This window comes from Acomys russatus, chromosome 6 (genome assembly GCF_903995435.1).
Source record: "Acomys russatus chromosome 6, mAcoRus1.1, whole genome shotgun sequence".
NCBI classification, from domain to species: Eukaryota; Metazoa; Chordata; class Mammalia; order Rodentia; family Muridae; genus Acomys; species Acomys russatus.
The window spans coordinates 31,358,214-31,377,583 of NC_067142.1; the positions used below are offsets into that span (position 1 = coordinate 31,358,214).

General features: G+C 48.9%; 1 protein-coding gene across 1 annotated transcript in view; it reads right to left on the minus strand.

Moving 5' to 3' along the window:
* Positions 1–2,553: 2,553 nt before the first annotated feature.
* Positions 2,554–19,370, minus strand: part of Mfsd4a (major facilitator superfamily domain containing 4A) — a 29,487-nt gene continuing 12,670 nt past the window's right edge. The window contains exons 4-10 of the mRNA XM_051147367.1: positions 17,372–17,537; positions 16,903–17,015; positions 15,408–15,581; positions 9,281–9,428; positions 6,236–6,306; positions 4,771–4,891; positions 2,554–3,243 (exon numbers count right to left, since the gene is read on the minus strand). Coding sequence (XP_051003324.1) covers positions 3,188–3,243; positions 4,771–4,891; positions 6,236–6,306; positions 9,281–9,428; positions 15,408–15,581; positions 16,903–17,015; positions 17,372–17,537 — 849 coding nt within the window. The 3' untranslated portion in view covers positions 2,554–3,187. The remainder of the gene's footprint in view (positions 3,244–4,770; positions 4,892–6,235; positions 6,307–9,280; positions 9,429–15,407; positions 15,582–16,902; positions 17,016–17,371; positions 17,538–19,370) is intronic.

The following is a 19,370-nucleotide window of genomic DNA, read 5'->3' on the forward strand; positions in this document are numbered from 1 at the left end:
ACAATGCTGTTCTTTTGGTAGGATAACTGAGCATCTCTAGGCCTCCTCATGCTGACCCCTTCCCTGCCTTTTCTTTACAGTACCCCATCACCCTATAACATGTTAATATATTTACTTGCTGTTTCTATGGCTTCGACCTTGCAGTCCTGGAGTGGCAGCGACTTCTCATTCACCTCTGAACCCGCACCTAAGCCTCTGCTTTGAACATGTGGGCACTTACTTATTTATTGAATGAGTCAATGCAGTCTCTCTGTAAGAAACCTCTGTGAGCTGAGGCTATATATAGCTCAGTTGCTAGAATGCCTGCCTCCTGTGTGTACTCTTAACTTTGCTCCCTAGAGCCACATAAACTGGCTATGGTGATGCATGCCTGTCTGTAATCCTAGCACTTGGGATATAGAAATGGGAAAATTGCGAGTCCAAGGTGATTTGAGCTACATAGCAAGATCTAGTCTATTTTGGGCTGCAAAAGACCTGTTTCACCTGGGTTCAAACCCCAGCACCCACATGGCAGCTCACAACCGTCTGTAACTCCAGTCCCAGGGGTTACGACACCCTCACAGACATACATACAGGCAAAACACTAATGTACATTAAAAAAAAAAAGTTTCAAGAAGTCAAAGGCCCACAACCCCTTTATGCGACTGTGCCTTCCTTTAGGGAACAGGTGTGCTGGTGGGTTACAATCCCAGGTCTGCAGAAGGAATCTGGGCACAGGGAGACTTCACAACACTAAAATGACGAAAGTCTTGAGAGCTAGAAGTGTGGGTCAGTGGTGAGTGCTTGTCTAGAATGCATGAAACCCCAAGTTCCATCCCTAGCACTGCCCCAAGCCCCCAAACCTGTACCTGCATGTACACATACATATACACTTGTCATGTATGTATCATATATGAGGGGTGTGTGTGTGTGTACCACACGAAACTATAAGCATTAGATCATTTGAGCATAAGTATAAAAGGTCAGCTGTTAAAAAAAAAAAAAAAAAGGTCAGCTGCCCTTTGTGATGGATGACACACTAGAATAACAGTTTAAGATATTTTATTTTAGGAAAGCATTAGATTTGTTTTCATTTATCTTCTATATTAACACACCAATCATCACCAATGGAGATATAACCAGCAATTCTTCTTTCTAGATCTATATAAAAAAGGATGTTTTCTTGGAAAACTACAAGAAAAAATACAACCTCTTTCTCTTTGCCCAGGTCAGTCACTACAGTTAGAGTGCACATTTCAAGTTGGCTAGCATCAGGTACTTTTAAAAGTATTTATAAATATAGTTAAAAGGGTTCGCTTAAACCATCAGCGTCTCAAAGTTGAGTTTGTTTGACTTAGAGTTTGTACCAAATGTGGATAGTTTCTAAGCTGCCTATGAGGCCTTAAATGCTCAGTAAAAACGTGAGCAGTCAGTAGGCAGTTCCCATATTGGGCATGTAGCAGATAGTCCATACGCTCTTTAATTCTCTTAGAATTCCTGTGAGGTAGGGTGCTTTTAGGAATGCCTCCTTACTGGTAAAAAAAAAAAAAAAAACAAACCAGGGAAGCTGGAAATGCTTGGCGCAGGCGGGAGGTCCAGGGTCACACCTGATCATTTCTGCTCTGCTGGTGTCTGGTGTGTGAACTCCAGCCCTCGGGGCCGTGATCCACTTAACTTTCACATGAACACAGGTGTGTCCACAGAGAATGCAGGGATAAACCAGTGGCTGTGACGGGACGTTTCATTCCTTCCAGAAGTTGCTGTAACAGCCACAACAGTGGTTCCTGCAGCCTTGCGCCTAGCCCTGTGAGCCTGCTTTCTTGCATTCTCTGTATGACTAGCACTGTGTGTTCTGTATAGAACCAGGAACTCCTGACAGACACTGCTTTCTGTATACTGATACTGTTCTCTGTATACTGCATGGCCTGAGTTATTCAATAGTCCTAGATTTATACGGAAAAAAAAAAAAAAGACTTTGACACAGTATAAAATTTTCCTCTATAAAAGGTATAAAATTCCAGAGCTATTTTTAAAAATTCTTAGTGCTGCCTCTGCAACTTGAGGATCTCAGTAAAGAAAAATAAGATGGTTCATCTTACTCACCGCCCCCTCCCCACTGTGCTTTCTGAACCAATTAGCATTGCTTATTAGCAGTGAGATGCTGAAAAATCATCTATTCCCAAAGGAGGGACAGCCATGCATGATGTGTAGTTTTTGTCATTTTTGTGCCGTGGTTGACCTCAGATTACCATCAGGCTGTCAGTGAGAGCTGAGAGGAGCCCAGCAGCATTCTGTCACAGAAGTGCCACCGCCTCGTTGCCACTGACATAGTGACACCAGCCAGGAGCATCCGTCTATAAAATTTAAAAGTGATGTTTTCAGTGTTACCTTTGTTTAGTTACAAATTAATTTATTTTCTAAAAGCTGGGCAGTGGTGGCGCTCAAGCCGTTAATCACAGCTCTTGGGAAGCAGAGGCAGGTGGATCTCTGAGTTTGAGGTTAGCCTGGACTACACAGAACGAGTTCCAGGACACCCAGGGCTACACAGAGAAATGCTGTCTCAGTAAAAAAAAAAAAAAAAAAGTTTTAGTCATGGCTGCTCCCCAACTAGGTCTCAAAATAAAAATTCAACAGTCTGCTTTTCTAAAGCTAGTCTGACTCAGCCCAGGGCACCACTGGTCTAGGGTCTCAAAGCAAGCTTCAGCATTTTTCTCTGGCTGTCTGAGGACACAGATGAACTACTAATTTCTGTAGGAGGAATGAGAGGGACTTTGGGCCATGGGTAAGTGAAGAACATACAATCCTTTTCTACATGCCAGAGGGTTTTGATTAATTTAAAACATATCTACATCTAGCAGTGATTAATGATTTATGATTTCAGCTTCTCCCCCTCCCCCAAACTCAACTAAAAGTGATCTCAAACCCAGAGTTTAGGCCATGCACGGGGTGATGAGTGGAGAGGTGTGAGCGTTCCTTCGTCTTCCTATCTGGCTGTCCTAGGCTACAGGTCCAAACCAGAGAAGAAGACTAACTAAAGTGCCAGGCAGATGCTGCTCGATTTGTCCAAGGAAGACTCAGGGGCCAGGACTCAACTTCTTGGCTAAGTCTGAAAGGAGAAGATACACACAAGGTGGCAAGAGAGGCCTCCTCTGCGACCCTGGCTTCCTGTGTCACTTTGGTCACCCTGTTGCTCAGGAAGCTGAGGTCTTCACCTCTGGTAGCTCTCAGCGTTCTCCACACCAAGGGGTTTGTCTTGGGTAAGAACTACAAAAGAAAAGAAACAGCACAGGTAGCAGATGTGGGCTGCCCCGGCTTGCTCTGCAACGGTTCTTTCTTGAGAGCAAGCAAGCAAACGGTTTGTTTTTCTGCTGTGCACACGCGCACACACACACACACACACACACACACACACACACACACACACACACAGCACGGAAGTCAGGAAGTGCTAGAGGCAGTTAGTTGAGACGCGTCTGGGGGTGGGGGAGCCTGTTTATGTCCCATAAGAAATGAACATGGGAGCTGGCGTGTTGGCGCATGCAGATATCACTGAGAGTTCAAGGCCAGCCTGGCCTACAAAGTGAGTCTAGGACAGCCAAGGCTACACAGAGAAACCCTGACTTGAAAAAACAAAAAACAAAACAAAAAACCAAGAAAGGAACGTGGGAACTGTCAGGCGTTTGGTATTCACCACAATTAGCATCATCTTCCTCCTCCTTTTTCTTCAAGGGTACAGTCTGTATATGTGTGCCACGGTATTTGTGTGGAAATCGGAGGACAGCTTACAGAAGTCAGTTCTCTCTTTCTACCATGTGAGTCCCAGCGAAGGAACTCAAAAGTGCCAGTCTCTGTGGCCAGGCCCCCTTCCCTGCTGAGCCATCCTGACTGCATAAATTAAGTAAAGCTCTGTACAGAGGGCTAAGCTGGACAGTAGCCACTACCTACCATCTCAGAGACTGTTCTGGGAAAGCAGGGTGTCCTCTCTCCTGCTGGACCTCTATAGTTAATTTTTGGTTTTGTTGAATTGTGGGTTTGTTTGTTTGTTTGTTTGCTTTTGTTTTTGTTGAGATAGCGTTTCACTATGTGGCCCTGTCTGTCTTGGAACTATCAGAGATCACCTGTCTTTGTTTCCCTAGTCCTTGGATTATAAAGGCGTAGGCCACCACCTCTGGCCCTTTACTTAGTATTTAGCGTGAACGTGGCTACTTAGAGAGAGGGGGATGTGGGCAGTTGCCCTTCAATCCTTTTCTGTTACTCTGCTTTCACTGAGGGAGCACTGGCCCGGCTTGGGCACCTCCTGCTAAGAACAGCCTGATGCATGCCTGTAGTCACTGGGCAAGGGACACGCGGAGTTGCAAAAATAGCCTGCCATTTGGCCCAAAGGATTTCTTTTTGAAGAAAGCAATTTGGATAAGAATCAAAACCCCAAACTGCAAGGAAGTGGCCAGTTAGGCCACTGGGCCAAGCTCCAGCCAGGGAGGCAGGCGCCATCCTCTCCTGCTCTTGAGTTTTGGCTCTAGGAGCTACTGTAAAGGGTTACAGGAAGACAGATCCACAGTCCCTGCCCTCTGCTGATGGAGAAGCCATGAGTCAGCCTGTTCTACCCTCTGCTGCCTTCACAGCCCAGCGTGGACAACCACAAGGAAAGCAGGAAGAGGGGAAAGGGAAGAAAAACACTTCCTTACACTTCATTTGGAATGGAACAGCGCTTCTGATTGTTAAAAATCACGTTCTTTCCCCTCCCCCTGCATCTGTTTCCCTCCTCTGTGTAGAAACACGTTTTCTTCTTACCTGATGAGAGTTCAGGGTGTATCCTGTGGAAAAACAGGAGCAAGATGTAAAAGATAAAAGCCAGGCAGCCAAAGATCACACCACAGACCAGGAAACTGTAACTGCCCTGGGCCTGGAAGACCTGTCAGAGAGGAACAGAGTAGCCATTAGATTCCCACGTGGTGGTGTATGGGAAAAATGGTTGCCTCGGGCCCTTGTCAGCTTCTCCGCCAAGTTGGAGCCATCCTACCAGACACAGGCACTTGGCGGGGAGATCTCCCCAAGGTTACAAATTTGGTAAAAGGCATAAATCCTGCTGTAAAGCCAGAGTTGGACCTGTCTATGCCCCGTATACTCTTTCAGCTCCATGTTCTAGAACATTCTGGAAACTCCATGTGATCACTGAAATTTTAAACATATGAGATGTTTCTATACCCATAGGTCTAACTGGAACTTTGTGAAGGTGTGTATGTGTGTGTGTGTGTGTGTTCTTTTAACTTCTTATTAAGAAAATTTAGAACATGTCAAAATAGCAAATAACTTTTATAGCCCATCAACTTAAGAAACCACAGCACGTCAGGTATGGTGGTGCACGCCTTTAATCCCAGCAGCACTTGGGAGGTAGAGGCAGGGGGAGCTATGTAAGTTTGAGGCCAGGCTGGTCTACAAAGCGAGTCCAGGACAGCTAAGGCTACACACAGAAACTTTGTCTTGAAAAACACCAACAACAAAACAAAAACAGAAAGAAAGAAGCCACACCAAATCAGACTCCAGACATAGCGTTTCAATGCAGAGGACATCCAAAATTTAACCCTTCCTCTCCATTAGACTGGAAGGAAGAAAAAAGAGGCTCCAGTGGCTGTGAGAGACTTAGGGAACTGCACAACCCAGGCTCTGCAGCATTCCTGGCTGTTACCAAAAGCCAACCGACATAGGGCAAGCTGCTCAGTTTATCTATGTTTCAGGCCCCTGTGCTGTAAAAAGGCTGGCATCTGTGTTATGGTAGTCAAGGAAAGTAATGGTTTTAAGTTTTGATTTCCTGGGAAACAAAGGGAACATAGTCATGTTGACGGAGAACTAGGGAGTGGTCACAACAGATGCTTAACATGAGCAAGTTCCTGGGTAGCATTGCTGCAGACTGGGAGGTACGGACCTGGGCAGGATGAAGATCACTGCCGGCAGCAGGGCACACCGTCCGGGCTCTGAGAGCCAACAGCGTTCCCATGGGGGAGCCCGCTGGCCCCAGGCCCAGACAGCCGTGTTTGCTTTGGCTTCATGCATTTGGTCATTAAGGTCTCCACATCCCACACTCAGGAGGCCTGGCTTTTGAGTCTGGCTGGCTAAGAAATGGAAAGCGCCAGCTCCAGCCTGGTGGGTTCCTGCATGCTATGTGGGAACTAAGGAAGTGACAACTTGGACTTCAAGGTGGCTTCTCACCTGCTTGGAGGAGTGCTCCCCAACCACCCCCCAGAGGACCCCCACCTACCAAACCAACCAGCATCTGTAGGACCATCTCGCCAATACCTGCCCCAGTCACCAGCACTGTAGTCGCACAACCTAAGCAAACGACAAGAGAGGGTTGGGTGAGAGCAGGCCGAGGATGCAGGAGTGAGCTGTCAGGATCTAGACCGTTCTGGGATGCCTCTGGAAGGTCTGAGAGACCACTGTGGGTTGCTTAGACATCTCAGACTTTGACCTGTGACCTACTTTAGTAATGCATCTGCTCTTCCTATATCTCCTGTTCTCGAACCATCAATCATTCATAGTTGCATAGCCTGGCATTCAGGACTCTGTTTAGTCTGACTGTAGCCTGCCTTTCCAGAACAATCTCCTGAGACCTTCAGACCCTAACCTTAGCGTCAGACTTGGAGTCTTAGGGCCAGTGATAACACCCCTTGCCACGTGCCCTTTAACATATCTTGTAGCTTGTCCCAGAACAAACACTTGAAGCCAGGTCCCTCAACCTTCAGGACAAGTCTAAATGCTTTATGTGCCTTGCAAGGTCATCTCTCACACTGCTGGCTCCCAGGCTACCCTTCGGCCAGGATAAACTGCGACCATGACCTGTGTTGCTGCCTGTCTCAGATGCGGACCTTTACCCGCCTGCTGGAGACTTCTTGCTCTCCTCCAGTTCATGTGCTGTCTGAGTTTAGATTTCCTTTGGGAACGTCTCCCGCAGTCACCACACGTGGAATGGCAGCTTCTCCTCTATCCTTGACTGTCCATGTGCCCTGCACATTGTGACTCCACTAGCGGATGACCTCCCTTCTCCACCAGACAATAATATTCCAGGAGGGTGACTGCCCCCTTGGTTCCCTGGGGACACACCAAAGTTTATCACTAGTGCTATGGCCAATGTTGCACATCTGCTGAGGGCTCTGCCACCTTCCAGCTCTTTGAGTCTCCCTCTAGCCAATCCCCATCTTGGCAATCCCTGCTTGCACATTGTCCTTTGACCTGGCACATCCTTCCTCAACATCCTCCTTTCCCCTTTTCACCCCTTTCTCTGTCCAGGGCAGCGCACATCCCATCAGATTTCTAAACCGAGCACCACTCATTCCCGTCTCTGAATTCCAAGGGCTTCCGACTGTTCTGTGCATTCTTTTGAGACACCCCGAGGTCCTTCTGTCCATCCATCCAGTATAGTGCCACAAACTTGCAAGCAGGAAGCCCTGTGAGCTAGCTGCCAGTGATGTCAAGCCATCAAGAGCTTTATATTTTCTCCCATGCAGAGCATTCCTATGGGATTAGCATTAGGTTTGGGGTTGGTTTTGTTTTGCTGGGGGATCAAAACCAGAGCCTTCCATATGCGAGGCAAGTACTCCGCCGCCATTGAGGTGCAACCCAGCCCAACAGTGGTAGGCGGCTACTCCTCCTCCTTCTCCCTCCTCCTCCTTTGAGATCAAGGCTCACTACATAGCCCTTGTTGGCCTTGAACTTACAGAGATCTACCTGCTCCCGCCTCCCAAATGTTAGGGTTACAGGTGTGTGTGTGTGAGCCACCATGTGACAGACAAGGAAATGGAGGCACAATGAGGAAAAAAAACAAAACAAAACAAAACCAACAGATGATGTCACTTGAGGTCATAGACCTGCAAATATGGAGGTAGAACTGATGCTTGTGTCTGCGATGACCTCGAAGCTTACACTCTCTCTATTTGTCCCTTCGTGGGACTATGTTGGGGAAGACAAAGCATAGGTTCAGAAGCTGTGATGTGGGTTGTACAGCAGGGACAGGCCAGGTACAAAGGCGGGCGCGCGGGGGGGTACTCCTTCTATGGAATCAGAGACACTTCCTGGAAGGGCATGGGGTGAGAGTCAGAGAGCAATCCAAACTAAGTGTGGCTATGGGCAAAACTCGGTGATGCAAAGCAATTGCTGTGTCATCAAGGAACTCCAAGTAGCTGGTGTGGCTAGACTGCAGCTCTGAGAGGCTTCAGGAAAAAGAGCTTCGGAAACTACAGCCAGCTGTGCTTCAGAGGACACTCTGCAGCAGCACGGAGAGTGGCCTTGTGATAGCCCCACACGTAGATGCCGTCAGAACAGGCCGCCTCCCCACTCAGAGGAGCATGGGCCCTGTTTGTAGTATAGAACTCCGGGGGGTTCATAATGCAGAGCCAGTAGGTCAGATGGAGACAAGACTGAAGGGAAATGAGACAAGTCCAGACCTACGAAGGCTGAGGAGAGGACCGGATATTGGTAAAGGCCGGCACTGCTAAATATGCCAAGCAATGATGAGCAAGGCTGGATTTAAGCCCGGACCATGAGGAGTGTCAGGAAGATGAACTGAACGGCATCCCGGCATTGTTATTGTCCTCCTGGAACAGGAGCTCATCTCTCAAAGCTGACCTGAGGACATTGTTTCACCACCTAATTGACTCTCTTGAGTTTAGAGTCTGAGTACGCTGGTCCCCCAGGGAGGAGCCGGGAGCGTGTCTCCTGGGCATGTCCCCGTTCTTCACGATGTCCTTAGTAGCACACAGATGTGTTCATGGGTTGGGTGCTGACACTGGCTGATGGTGTTTCTGCCCTCACTTCCATCATGGCCAGGGCTGCTTCTGAATCACAATTTGAAATAATTTCCCCCCTGATCCGAGATGCATCTCAGCCTCGTGTTGAGCCCCACTTAGAGGATCCGGAAGCCAGAAACTCAAAGATGCTTGTCTCTTTGGCTCATTTGACCACGTGAATTGTTTCTTTCTGAGTTACAGACAGGACACTGTGACAGCCCCAAAATGTCACTTGTAGACCCACACATGGTACCTTGCCATCATGTGGTAGGAAGAAAGAGACAGACGAGGAAGCCACATGGCTTCCCTGCAGCTTGCAAGGATACACGCAGGACACACAAAAAGCCATGGACAGGACCCCCCATGAATAAACATGCGTGGACCCACCCATGCCAGGAGGTGCTTTGATCTTCCTGGTGAACAGGAAATTCAGGCTTAGAATACCACAGCAAGCTGGGGGCAGGCGAGGAGGTGGCCGCCAGCTGCAGACAGCATGCTCCTGGGTTGCCTCTGCTACTCACCTTTGTACTGGAGGATGTCCTCGGTGTAGGCCAGCATACTGGGGAAGGTGCTGCTCAGAAACAGCCCCAGGCTTGCAGTCCCCACAAACAGGAAGAGGACATTGTAGGAGAAAATGAGCATCAGCAGGAATGTCACCACCACTCCCACCTGTCATGGCAGAAGCAGAGGCAGTGAGAGAGGGCACAAAGCAGGCCACCTCCTAGGAAGGGAAAGGACACTCAGGCAGGGGCGTCTTCACTGGCCCATGCGCCACCCTGTGGTCTCATGGATACCTGCAACATTCCTAGTTTGGGATTTAGAGAGCACAGGGAGATGCAACTGCACTCTCACCCCACAGCACCCAGTGAGCATGGGGGGCGGGGGAGCTGTGGGGTGGGATGGTGGGGGGAATAAGCACCACTGGTCTCCAAGTGTCTTCTCTGAATCCAGGTCACCAACAGTGCCTGTCTTGGTGGTAGAGGTGGGCTGTCTAACACCCATTCTTCCATCCCCTTCCTCTGAAACGTGAGTTCTAGGGTCCAGAGTGAGGAAGCCATGAGCCAGTGGCGTGCCTGGGTGGTAGACATTGGGGTCCCCACCCTCTGGGAACCCAACAAAAGCACCCAGGAGGATCAATGGCTGTGGCAACCAGCTTGGTGTCTCCTAGAGTTAACAAACGGACAGCTCGGATTGCCGGTTCAGCAAGGTCCCCTGCCCCACAGGCAGATTTTTGCTAAAATAACCCAGTTTCTAAGTACTTTAAAAAATTGTTTTGTTTTTGTTTTTTAAATGCAAAACCCATCTGGGGAAGAAAGCAGAGAAGCACACAGTTTGGAGTCTGCCGTCTTAGGTGAGTGTTTCCCAACTGTGGAAGCCTAAAGTAGCTATCTCTATGAACAATATATTCTTTTTTTTTTTTTTTTTTTTTTTTTTTTTTTGAGACACAGTTTATCTGTGTAGCCTTTGTAGACCAGGCTGGCCTCAAACTCACAGTGATCTGCCTGCCTCTGCCTCCCATGTGCTGAGATAAAAGGCACGCACCACCACACCCAGCCTGTCTTTTTTTTTTTTTTTAAGATTTATTTATTTATTATGTATAGAGTATTCCACCCCCATGTGTGCCTAAACTCCAGAAGAGGGCATCAGATATCATAGATGGTTGTGAGCTACCATGTGGTTGCTGGGAATTGAACTCAGGACCTTTGGAAGAACAGATAGTGCTCTTAACCTCTGAGCCATCTCTCCAGCCCTCTATATTCTTTTTTTTTTTTTTTTTTTTTTTTTTTTTTTTTTTAAGATTTATTTATTCATTTATTATACAGGATTCTGCCTGTATGCCAGGAGAGAGCACCAGATCTCATTTTAGAAGGTTGTGAACCACCATGTGGTTGCTGGGAATTGAACTCGGGACCTTTGGAAGAGCAGTGAGAGTTCCTAAGCTCTGAGCCATCTCTCCAGCACCCCCTGTATTCTTATCTTTACCCTAGAAGTTAGTGTTAGGTCTCAAACCAGAGTCAGCTAACTGAGGTGCCTATTTAACACATCAAAGTGGACCCGGCTGCCAGGTTCTCTCAGCATCTCTCAGTCCCTACATGCTACAGGGTATGGCTGACATACCCCACTCCCTACCCTAAACTTATCTAGCCCAGGGGCTGGCCTTCCCTATATAATCCAGCCATTTTGGTTACTTGATCTCTTTATGGTCTACTCTTTACCCTCCTGGCCTCTTGGTTTGGTTCTTTTCTCCCCTCTCCCCTCCTCCCTCTCCTTACATGGCCAAGTTTAGAGTTGTGTCCACTCTGGACTCTCCCAGCTGTCTCTGCCTCTAACTATGCTCTCCCTTTACCTACAATAAACCTTCCTGTCCACCATACCTAGGAGGAGTCATGTCCTTTTTATTTTCTCTGCCCTGCCCCACCCCACCCACCCCACCATTTAGTTAGCAAGGAATGCCAAGGCTGGTAGTGAAACGATATAAGAGACTGCAAAGTGTTGAGCTTCCAACAAGTATTTCCCAAAATATTAGGAGACGACAACGACAACGACAACGATGATGACGACGAACCCAGGGCTTAATGCATACATGGCCAGTACTCTACCACTGAGCTGCAGCCCCAGCTTTGTGTTCTATAGAAACTTCATATTCTATACCAAGTCCTAGTGTTGATGGGAAAATGTTCCTGGGTTTGGGCTGTGCATGCAGATCACCGTTAGAGCACTTAACCCTGGGTGTTCACGGCCCTGGGCTGAATCCCCAGCACCACAAAAACAAATTGCATTCCAAGGACATAAAAATCATGCAAAAACAAAACACAAAAAAAATCACAACTTATCCAGAGCCCAGTCCTCCAGTCAGAGATAAAGGCCTGGGCAGACTGAAAGGAAGGGAAGTCACAGCAGATCTTGGGGTATTTTGCTCACACTAGAAAAGGGAGGCCAGTGACCCCAGCACAGGAACCTCATTAGCTCTGCTTCGAGATCTCTCAGAAGTTCTGTGTTCTAGAATCACCCTCAGACACGCCCTCCCTGCCCTAGAGAAGATCACCAAGAATCAGAGGCTGAAGATGAACACGTCTCTTCTCCATGGGGAGGCAGCTTGAAGGATTTCTCTCATGTGGCAAAAATATAAAGGCAGCGACCTATAGTGGTGCACGCCTGTACTCCTAGGGCTTAGGAGGCTGAGGCAGGAAGATCATGACTTAGAAGTAGCCTGATCTATATCATCAGGCCGTGTCTCAAACAAAACCAACAGAAAAGCAGGAACTGGAGAGATGGCTCAACAGTTAACGACCACTGGCTGCTCTTCCAGAGGATCTGGGTTTGATTCCCAGCACCTGCATGATGGCTCAAAGTCATCTCTAACTCCAGTAGCAGGAAGTTCCATGCCCTCTTCTGGCCTCTGTGAGCACCAGGCATGCAAGAAGCACACAGACATACATACATGCAGGCAAAGCACCCACACACAACACCCTGGAACCCTGGAAAGAGAAAACCAACTTTTCAAAGTTGTCTTCTGGCCTCCACACACATACCATGATCTATGTGTGCCCCTGAGTACACACACACACACACACACACACACACACACACACATACACACACACACACTAACAACAACCACAAAACAATAATAATAGTAGTAAATTACTAAATTGAAAGAGCAGAAGTCACAGATATATCTATGGCTCAAAATTGAACTTATTTATTCTGCAAAGATGACCCCACAGCTCTGTTTATTTGTTCTTCCTCTCTGCTCAGTTCCCAAGCATGACCAGGATTCTTTCATGGGGTCTCTGTCCACATCCTATTTGCTACAGCCACAAGATTCAAATATGTCCATGCTAGGGATGATTACTGTCCTTAAAACCATGATGTTGGTCCCGAACTCCAGACAGACATAAGAAGCTGCTCCACAGACACAGCATCCCCTGGACCACTGGCAGTGTGACCCACACTGAACTTGGAGTTTTCTCTAGCTGTCTTTCTCTGCCCAGCAACTATCTGCACACTCTATTCCTTCCTTCTTTGCTGTTTACCAGTTGCATTTAGGTGTTGGCTCTGGGGTCTGGTATATAGCTCAGTGGCATAGCATATCCTTGGCAGCACCAAAACCACAGATACCACCCCCCTGCCCCTGCCAAGACTCAGTTTCCCCCTGTAACCCAGGAACAAAGCAGGCATCATTGCTAGAATCTGCTGAAGATTAACGCCACTTTTCAAGAGTTGCTAAAAAACCATCCTGACCCCTGGTGGCCCAGTGGAACTCAGAACTGGGAAGCTGTGAAAGCCTTCAGCACCAAGGGCCTCTTTGAGTGCCTGCACCTAGCTGTATGGAGTCCTTGAGGTGGTAGAGCCTCTGGGGCTGGGCACATCATCCTGATAACTAGGAGAAAGGAGATGATTGGTGGGTTGGGGAAGCCCCACAGGGTGGTTAGCCGCTGCTGTGCGTGCGTTAAGGGCTAGCGAAGACTCTCAGGCTCAAGTGTCATCAGAGGCGACTTTAAGCACAAGAAACGAAATACTCAGCTCTAAGGGAGGAAAACACTTGCCTGTTGTCCTTTGGATCTCAGAAGACCCACAGATAAAGGCTTGAGTATTATTATTGCTGCTTAAAGTTATGGGTAGGAGAGCCTTTTGGGAACTCCTTAGGTCACTGGAGGCATCTTGTTAAAGGGGACTGTGATCCTTCTACACCTTCCCCTCTGCCTTTAAATAAAAAATAGATTTATTTATCATCTATACAGTCCTCTGACTGCATGTATGCCTGAACACCAGAAGAGGGCACCAAATCTCATTATAGATGGTTGTGAGCCACGATGTGGTTGCTGGGAATTGAACTCAGGACTTTCGGAAGAGCAGCCAGTGCTCTTAACCTCTGAGCCATCTCTCCAGCCCCGCCTCTGCCTTTTTTGCCTGCCTCATGACATTAACCATTTGCCCAGCCGTACTCCAGCCTTTGCTATCCAGCACCCCATAGACTAGATCATAGACTAGAACACCCCAAAGTAAGAGCCAAAATAACACCTTTCTCTTTATATGTACTTCAAGCATGGCAGCGTACTGATGGGTGGGCCCTGTCCACTCTGTCCATGAAACATCAGGGGGTCTTTCTGCCCAGCTCCACCCTCATCCAAACCCCTCCTTCTCTCAACTATTCTGCAAGAGTAAACGTCTCCCTGACTATAGCCAGAAGCATTTTATTTACCTATTTACTATTTATTTAGAGAAAAATTCTCTCTACATAGCTCAGGCTGGCCTCAAACTCAATCCTTTTTCTCTGCCTTCCAAGTGCAGTGACTGTAGGGGTTCACTGCCCTCACACCTAGCTGTGAAGTCATTCTCTTTTTTAAGTGTTTTTTTGTTGTTGTTGTTGTTGTTGTTGTTGTTTTAAAGGCAGGCATGGTGGCGCATGCCTTTAATCCCAGCACTTGGGAAGCAGAGGCAGATGGATCTCTGTGAGTTCAAGGCCAGCCTGGTCTACAAAGCAAGTCCAGGACAGCCAAGACTACACAGAGAAACCCTGTCTCGAAAAACAAAAACAAACAAACAAAAAAGTGTTTTTAAAAATTTTTATGTGTATGGGTGGTCTGCCTGCATATATGTGCACCCCGTGTTACAGTGCCTGAGGACAGAAGAGGCTGTAGGTACCCTGGGACTGGATTCACACACAGTTGTCAGCCATCATATGGGTGCTAAGAATCGAACCTGGGTCCTCTGGAAGAGCAGCCAGTACTCTTAACCATTGGGCTGTCTCTTCAGCTTGGGAAGCGCTTGCTTACAGTGAATTTCCTAGAAAAGGAGTGAGTTTCCAAGCCCCAGAGGTATTTAAACAGAGACTGGCAGGCATGTCACAGAAATGGTCCAAGCCTTGGTGGGAGGTTGGTACCCAAGGAATTCTGTAATCTGGAGTCCTTTGTCATAGATGGTAACATGGACAAACAACAGGACACAAATTTTTTTTTTTTTCCTTCAAGACAGGGTTTCTCTGTGTAGCCTTGGGTGGCCTGGATTCCCTTTGTAGATCAGGCTGGCCTTGAACTCACAACTATCTGCCTGCCTCTGCCTCCCCAAGTGCTGGGATTACAGGTGTGCCCCAGGATTACAGGATTACAGGTGTGAGACAGGCTCAGGACATAAATCTTGGTCTCTTGTTTGGCCCAGACCCTGTTCCCAGCCAAGCCAGTTCCTTTGCCTGGCTGCATGCTAGTACAGTCACCTAAGAATCACCTGAAGAGCTGCCAGAGGCAAATCACTCTGTGGGCCAGACGGCTACAAACAGCTGGGCACTGTGGGAAAGAAATGCAGGAAACGCCGGAGGACCGAGGCTGGCACCTGCACCCTTCGCTGCCATCGCTGCAGGTGTCAGCTGGGGTCTGCTTTGCCCTCCACAGCCACCACCCACGGTCTCCTCTACTCATGCTCTTAAGGGTGTAAATCAGAGGCCCAGATTTCCAAGGGGGAAGGAAGTTTCCAAGGCTTCTCTTCCTTGAGCGCCATCCTTCCTTTGCAGGTAACTTTCCTCCATTTCTACCTCCTTACTGTCCTGGCAGAACACAGTGCTGAACAAATGTCTTGGGCAGTGGTAAGGCCGGAACAGACAAGAGTCTGCATTTTTAAGAAGGGAAAGGAGGCCACTTGGCCACTTACCACATTGATGAACACCATGGTGGCTGGCCTCATTTTTGAGGAGACGGGGATGGAGATGAACCGGCCCAGGGTGATGAAACCCCAGAAGAGGCTGGGGAGGTAACCGGCCGTCTTGTGTCCCACAGACAGAGGCTTCTCCACAGCATAGCTATACACAAAGGCAGAATAAGCACCCTGTGGGGAGGTGGAGAGAACAGACCTCACTCAGCATGTTAACGCCTCAGCTGAGGTGGGGGTGGGGGGTGTGTGGGGAGGGCTGCAGAGGCCAACCGGTCCTGTCTTTAGTGGCTCATCCCAAGATGCCCTGGGAGCTGAGATCACATAGTGTGCTCACACCCAAGCTGAGGACAGAATAGGTGTCGCAGGAGCACCTGAGATGTCACTAGGTCCCTATGGGGATCCCCACAGGGCCCGGCAGACAGGCATGGCTAGGAGGCTTATCCTCTTATTTTACAAATGAAGGAGAGAAAGGAGACAGGCCCACATTCACCCGTGGGTACATGAGCAGTGCAAGTCAGCCCAGCGTAATGTAAGCTAGGGTGTGTGGATAGGGCCTTCGCTTAGGAGTGCCCCCTCCTCCAGCAGTCAATCACTTTACCATTAGAGGCTGCCCTAAGTTAGAAGACTTCTGGAATGGGCACTAGATAGAGAAGCAGAGGTTACCCATCGAGTGGACAGCTGGGCTGGCGTGTGCCATTTGCTTGTGACACTCCCATTTGTAGCACATGCCAAGAAGCCAAGTGGCCCAGGAGTTCATATAGTATGGCCTCTCCCAGGGCAGCAGAGCTGCGAGCTTTCAAAACTGTGGGTCACAGTTGGGAGTGGTGCGTTTGGGAGGATGAAGAGTTCAAAGCCAACCTAGGCTGTGTTCTATCCTGACCAAAACCAAGTGAAGCAACTAAAACTGAAAAAAAATCTTGGGCCACATAGAATTGGGAACAAAACACAACACCAGATAGGCCCCCCCCCTCTTTTTTTTTTTTTTCTTTTTCTTTTTTTGATTTTTCAAGACAGGGTTTCTCTGTGTAGCCTTGGCTGTCCTGGACTCCCTTTGTAGAACAGGCTGGCCTCAAACTCACAGAGATCTGCCTGCCTCTGCCTCCCCAGGCGCCACCACGCCCCGGCTTCAATTAACAAAATAAAAACAAATGGCAGCCGGGTGTGGTAGCGCACACCTTCAATCCCAGCACTCGGGAGGCAGAGGCAGGCGGATCGCTGTGAGTTCGAGGCCAGCCTGGTCTACAAAGTGAGTCCAGGACAGCCAAGGCTAACACGGAGAAACCCTGTTTCGAAAAACCAAAACCAAAACAAACAAACGAATGGCAAGAACAGAACAGAGTCTTGTGTCTGTGGGCTGTGAGCGCTGTGGGAGATGGGCAGGACACTGGTTCACTGCACGGCAGGTGAAGTCCTGTGGACCTCCATGTGCTTCTCTCGTTTTTGTCAGTCCAGACTTGGGTATCAGGGCAGAAGCTTCCTTCGGAGGAAGGCTCACCATCATCCCATCTGTCATGAACAGGACCAGAGCGGCTGTGATGTGGATGGCGAAGAAAGAGCATGGGGCTCCCCGGAAGTTCTTTCCCTGGCAGCAGAACAGGTCCTCCTGCCCTGAAAAAGGCATGAAAGGGTAGGGCTGAGCCAACCTCTGCTCACCCGGGGGCCCCCACTTGCTTCCTCCACCTCCTCTAGCTTTCAGGCACCTGTGAGGAGCAGCTGCTGATCTTTACCCACTCCTGGAGGAACTGTCGCAGAGGCCAAGCCACCCAGGAAAGAGTGGGAAGGAGGCATCTGCCTTTTTTCATTCTTCTGGCCAGGTGGCTCCATCACTTACCTCACAAGACTGCCAGGACCAAAGATTGTTTCTGACCGCTAGCTCTGGCGGGGAGGGGTGGTGGTGGTTCTAGGTTCGCCTTCTGGGTGTGAGATTACTGGGGGCAGCCAGAATAGATTACAAGAGCCCGCACCTGGGTGTGGCTGAAACTTGGGGGCCAGTGAGGAGGTGTCTTCCTTCTCAGCAGGCCGGGTCTCCAATGCAAGCTCGTCTGCAGACAGGAGCAGTGGCTTCCGCTGGGGGCAGGTCAGCAGCCGCTCCTTGGACAGCAGGAACAGAACGGCCAGGGGCACTGGGAGCTGAGGGCAGTAGAGGGTCAGGAGGGCCATGCTGCAAGGCTCACAGTCCAAGGTGCCCACCTCAGTGACGATCCTTTGCCAGCCTGTGAGCCAGGAATCTAGATACCACATAGGCTTTGGCGTGAGCACTGCTGGCCCTGGCCACACCCATCCCCCCCAGAGGAGCTGGAGAAGCCTTTCAAAGCTTACATACTCACAAGGGTCCTCTGCTGCTCTGGCCAGGTGCTGGGCAACTGGCTGCTAACCCCTTATTCCAAACACAAGTGCCTCTTCTTTTTTTTTTTTTTTTGTTTGTTTGTTTTCCCCAGTCTGTCCCAGCTCTGTAAAATGTGGCTGAGGGTGGGAGTCTAGAAAGATGACTCAGCAGTTATGAGCACTTGCTGTTCTTGCAGACAACTTAGATTTAGTTAGTGGCCTTATGGTGCCTCACCACTGTCTGTAACTCTAGTTCCAGGGGTTCAGACACCCTTCTTCTTTTTCTTCTTCTTTTTTTTTTTTTTTTTAGATTTATTTATTATGTATACAGTATTCTGCCCACATGTGTGCCTGCAGGCCAGAAGAGGCACCAGATCTCATTGTAGATTATTGTGAGCCACCATGTGGTTGCTGGGAATTGAACTAAGGCCTTTGGAAGAACAGACAGTGCTCTTAACCTCTGAGCCATCTCTCCAGCCCCAGACATCCTTTTCTGGCGTCCATGGTTATCTCTCTCTCTCTCTCTCTCTCTCTCTCTCACACACACACACACACACACACACACACACACACACACACACGCACACACACAGAGGTACACTTACATGCAGACAAAATACTCATACCCAGGGGGCTGTAACTCAGTGGACATTGCCTACTAAATTTAAGACCCGGGTTCTATCTCCAGTACTACCAAAGGGGTGGGAAACAAAGGTGCTGAAAAGATTTTAATAGCATTTTCCAGATGGGGCAAATGGGGCTCAAAGTTATTCTATAGCTACACACTGTTAGAACTGGAAGGCATCCGGCAGGCCAAGCAGACACCCAGAGGCAGGCATTCTGGTCCTGGCCTGCGTGTTCCTACCTCTGAGCTGCTGAAAGGGTGGCATATCCTTGGAGGGTACTTGGTGACTAAGCTAGGAAACACGGGCGTGTGTAAGCGCCTACTCTCCCTCCCCCTGCCTAGCTCTCTGCTCTTCACACTGACTCACTTAGTCCCAACAGTGCTCCCTAGCCCAATAGGAAACTCCTCCTACTTCTGAGGTTGCCTGGAGAAGCAGCCGCTGCCTCACTCAGGTGTCCCTGGCCAGGTCTCATCACCTTCACTTGCCAGGAAGTTCGTAATCAGGTCTAACTGCTGTCCTTCCTGCTGTGGTTGTAGCCTGGCTCCTTTGCTTAGGAAGGTCAGAGAGCCAACAGAAAGTCCCAGAAGTACTTAAGTGGAGCCAGAAATGAGCTAGGAAGGCATGGAAGCCAAGCAGACACCCAACCTGGCAGTGCCCTGTTCCTAGGGAGCCCACAAACCCCCTAAGAAAGCTGCTCACACCAGCCTAAAGACAAAAAGCCACCCAACTCCATGTTAACACCTCCCTATGGTGATCTTTGGGGATGGGGTGGCTGAGACAGGGTTCCTCTGTGTAGCCCTAGCTGGACTCACTTTGTAGTCCACTAGCAGAGATCCACCAGCCTCTGCCTCTCGAGTGCTGGGATTAAAGACGAATGCCATTACACCTGGCTCGGTATGGTGACCTGAAGGGCTCTTTTCTACACTCAAAAGCTAGTCAAGGTCACAGTTAGGTATGGTGCCACACACCTGGAGTCTCATCTACTCCAAAAGACAGAAGTACAAGGGTTGGA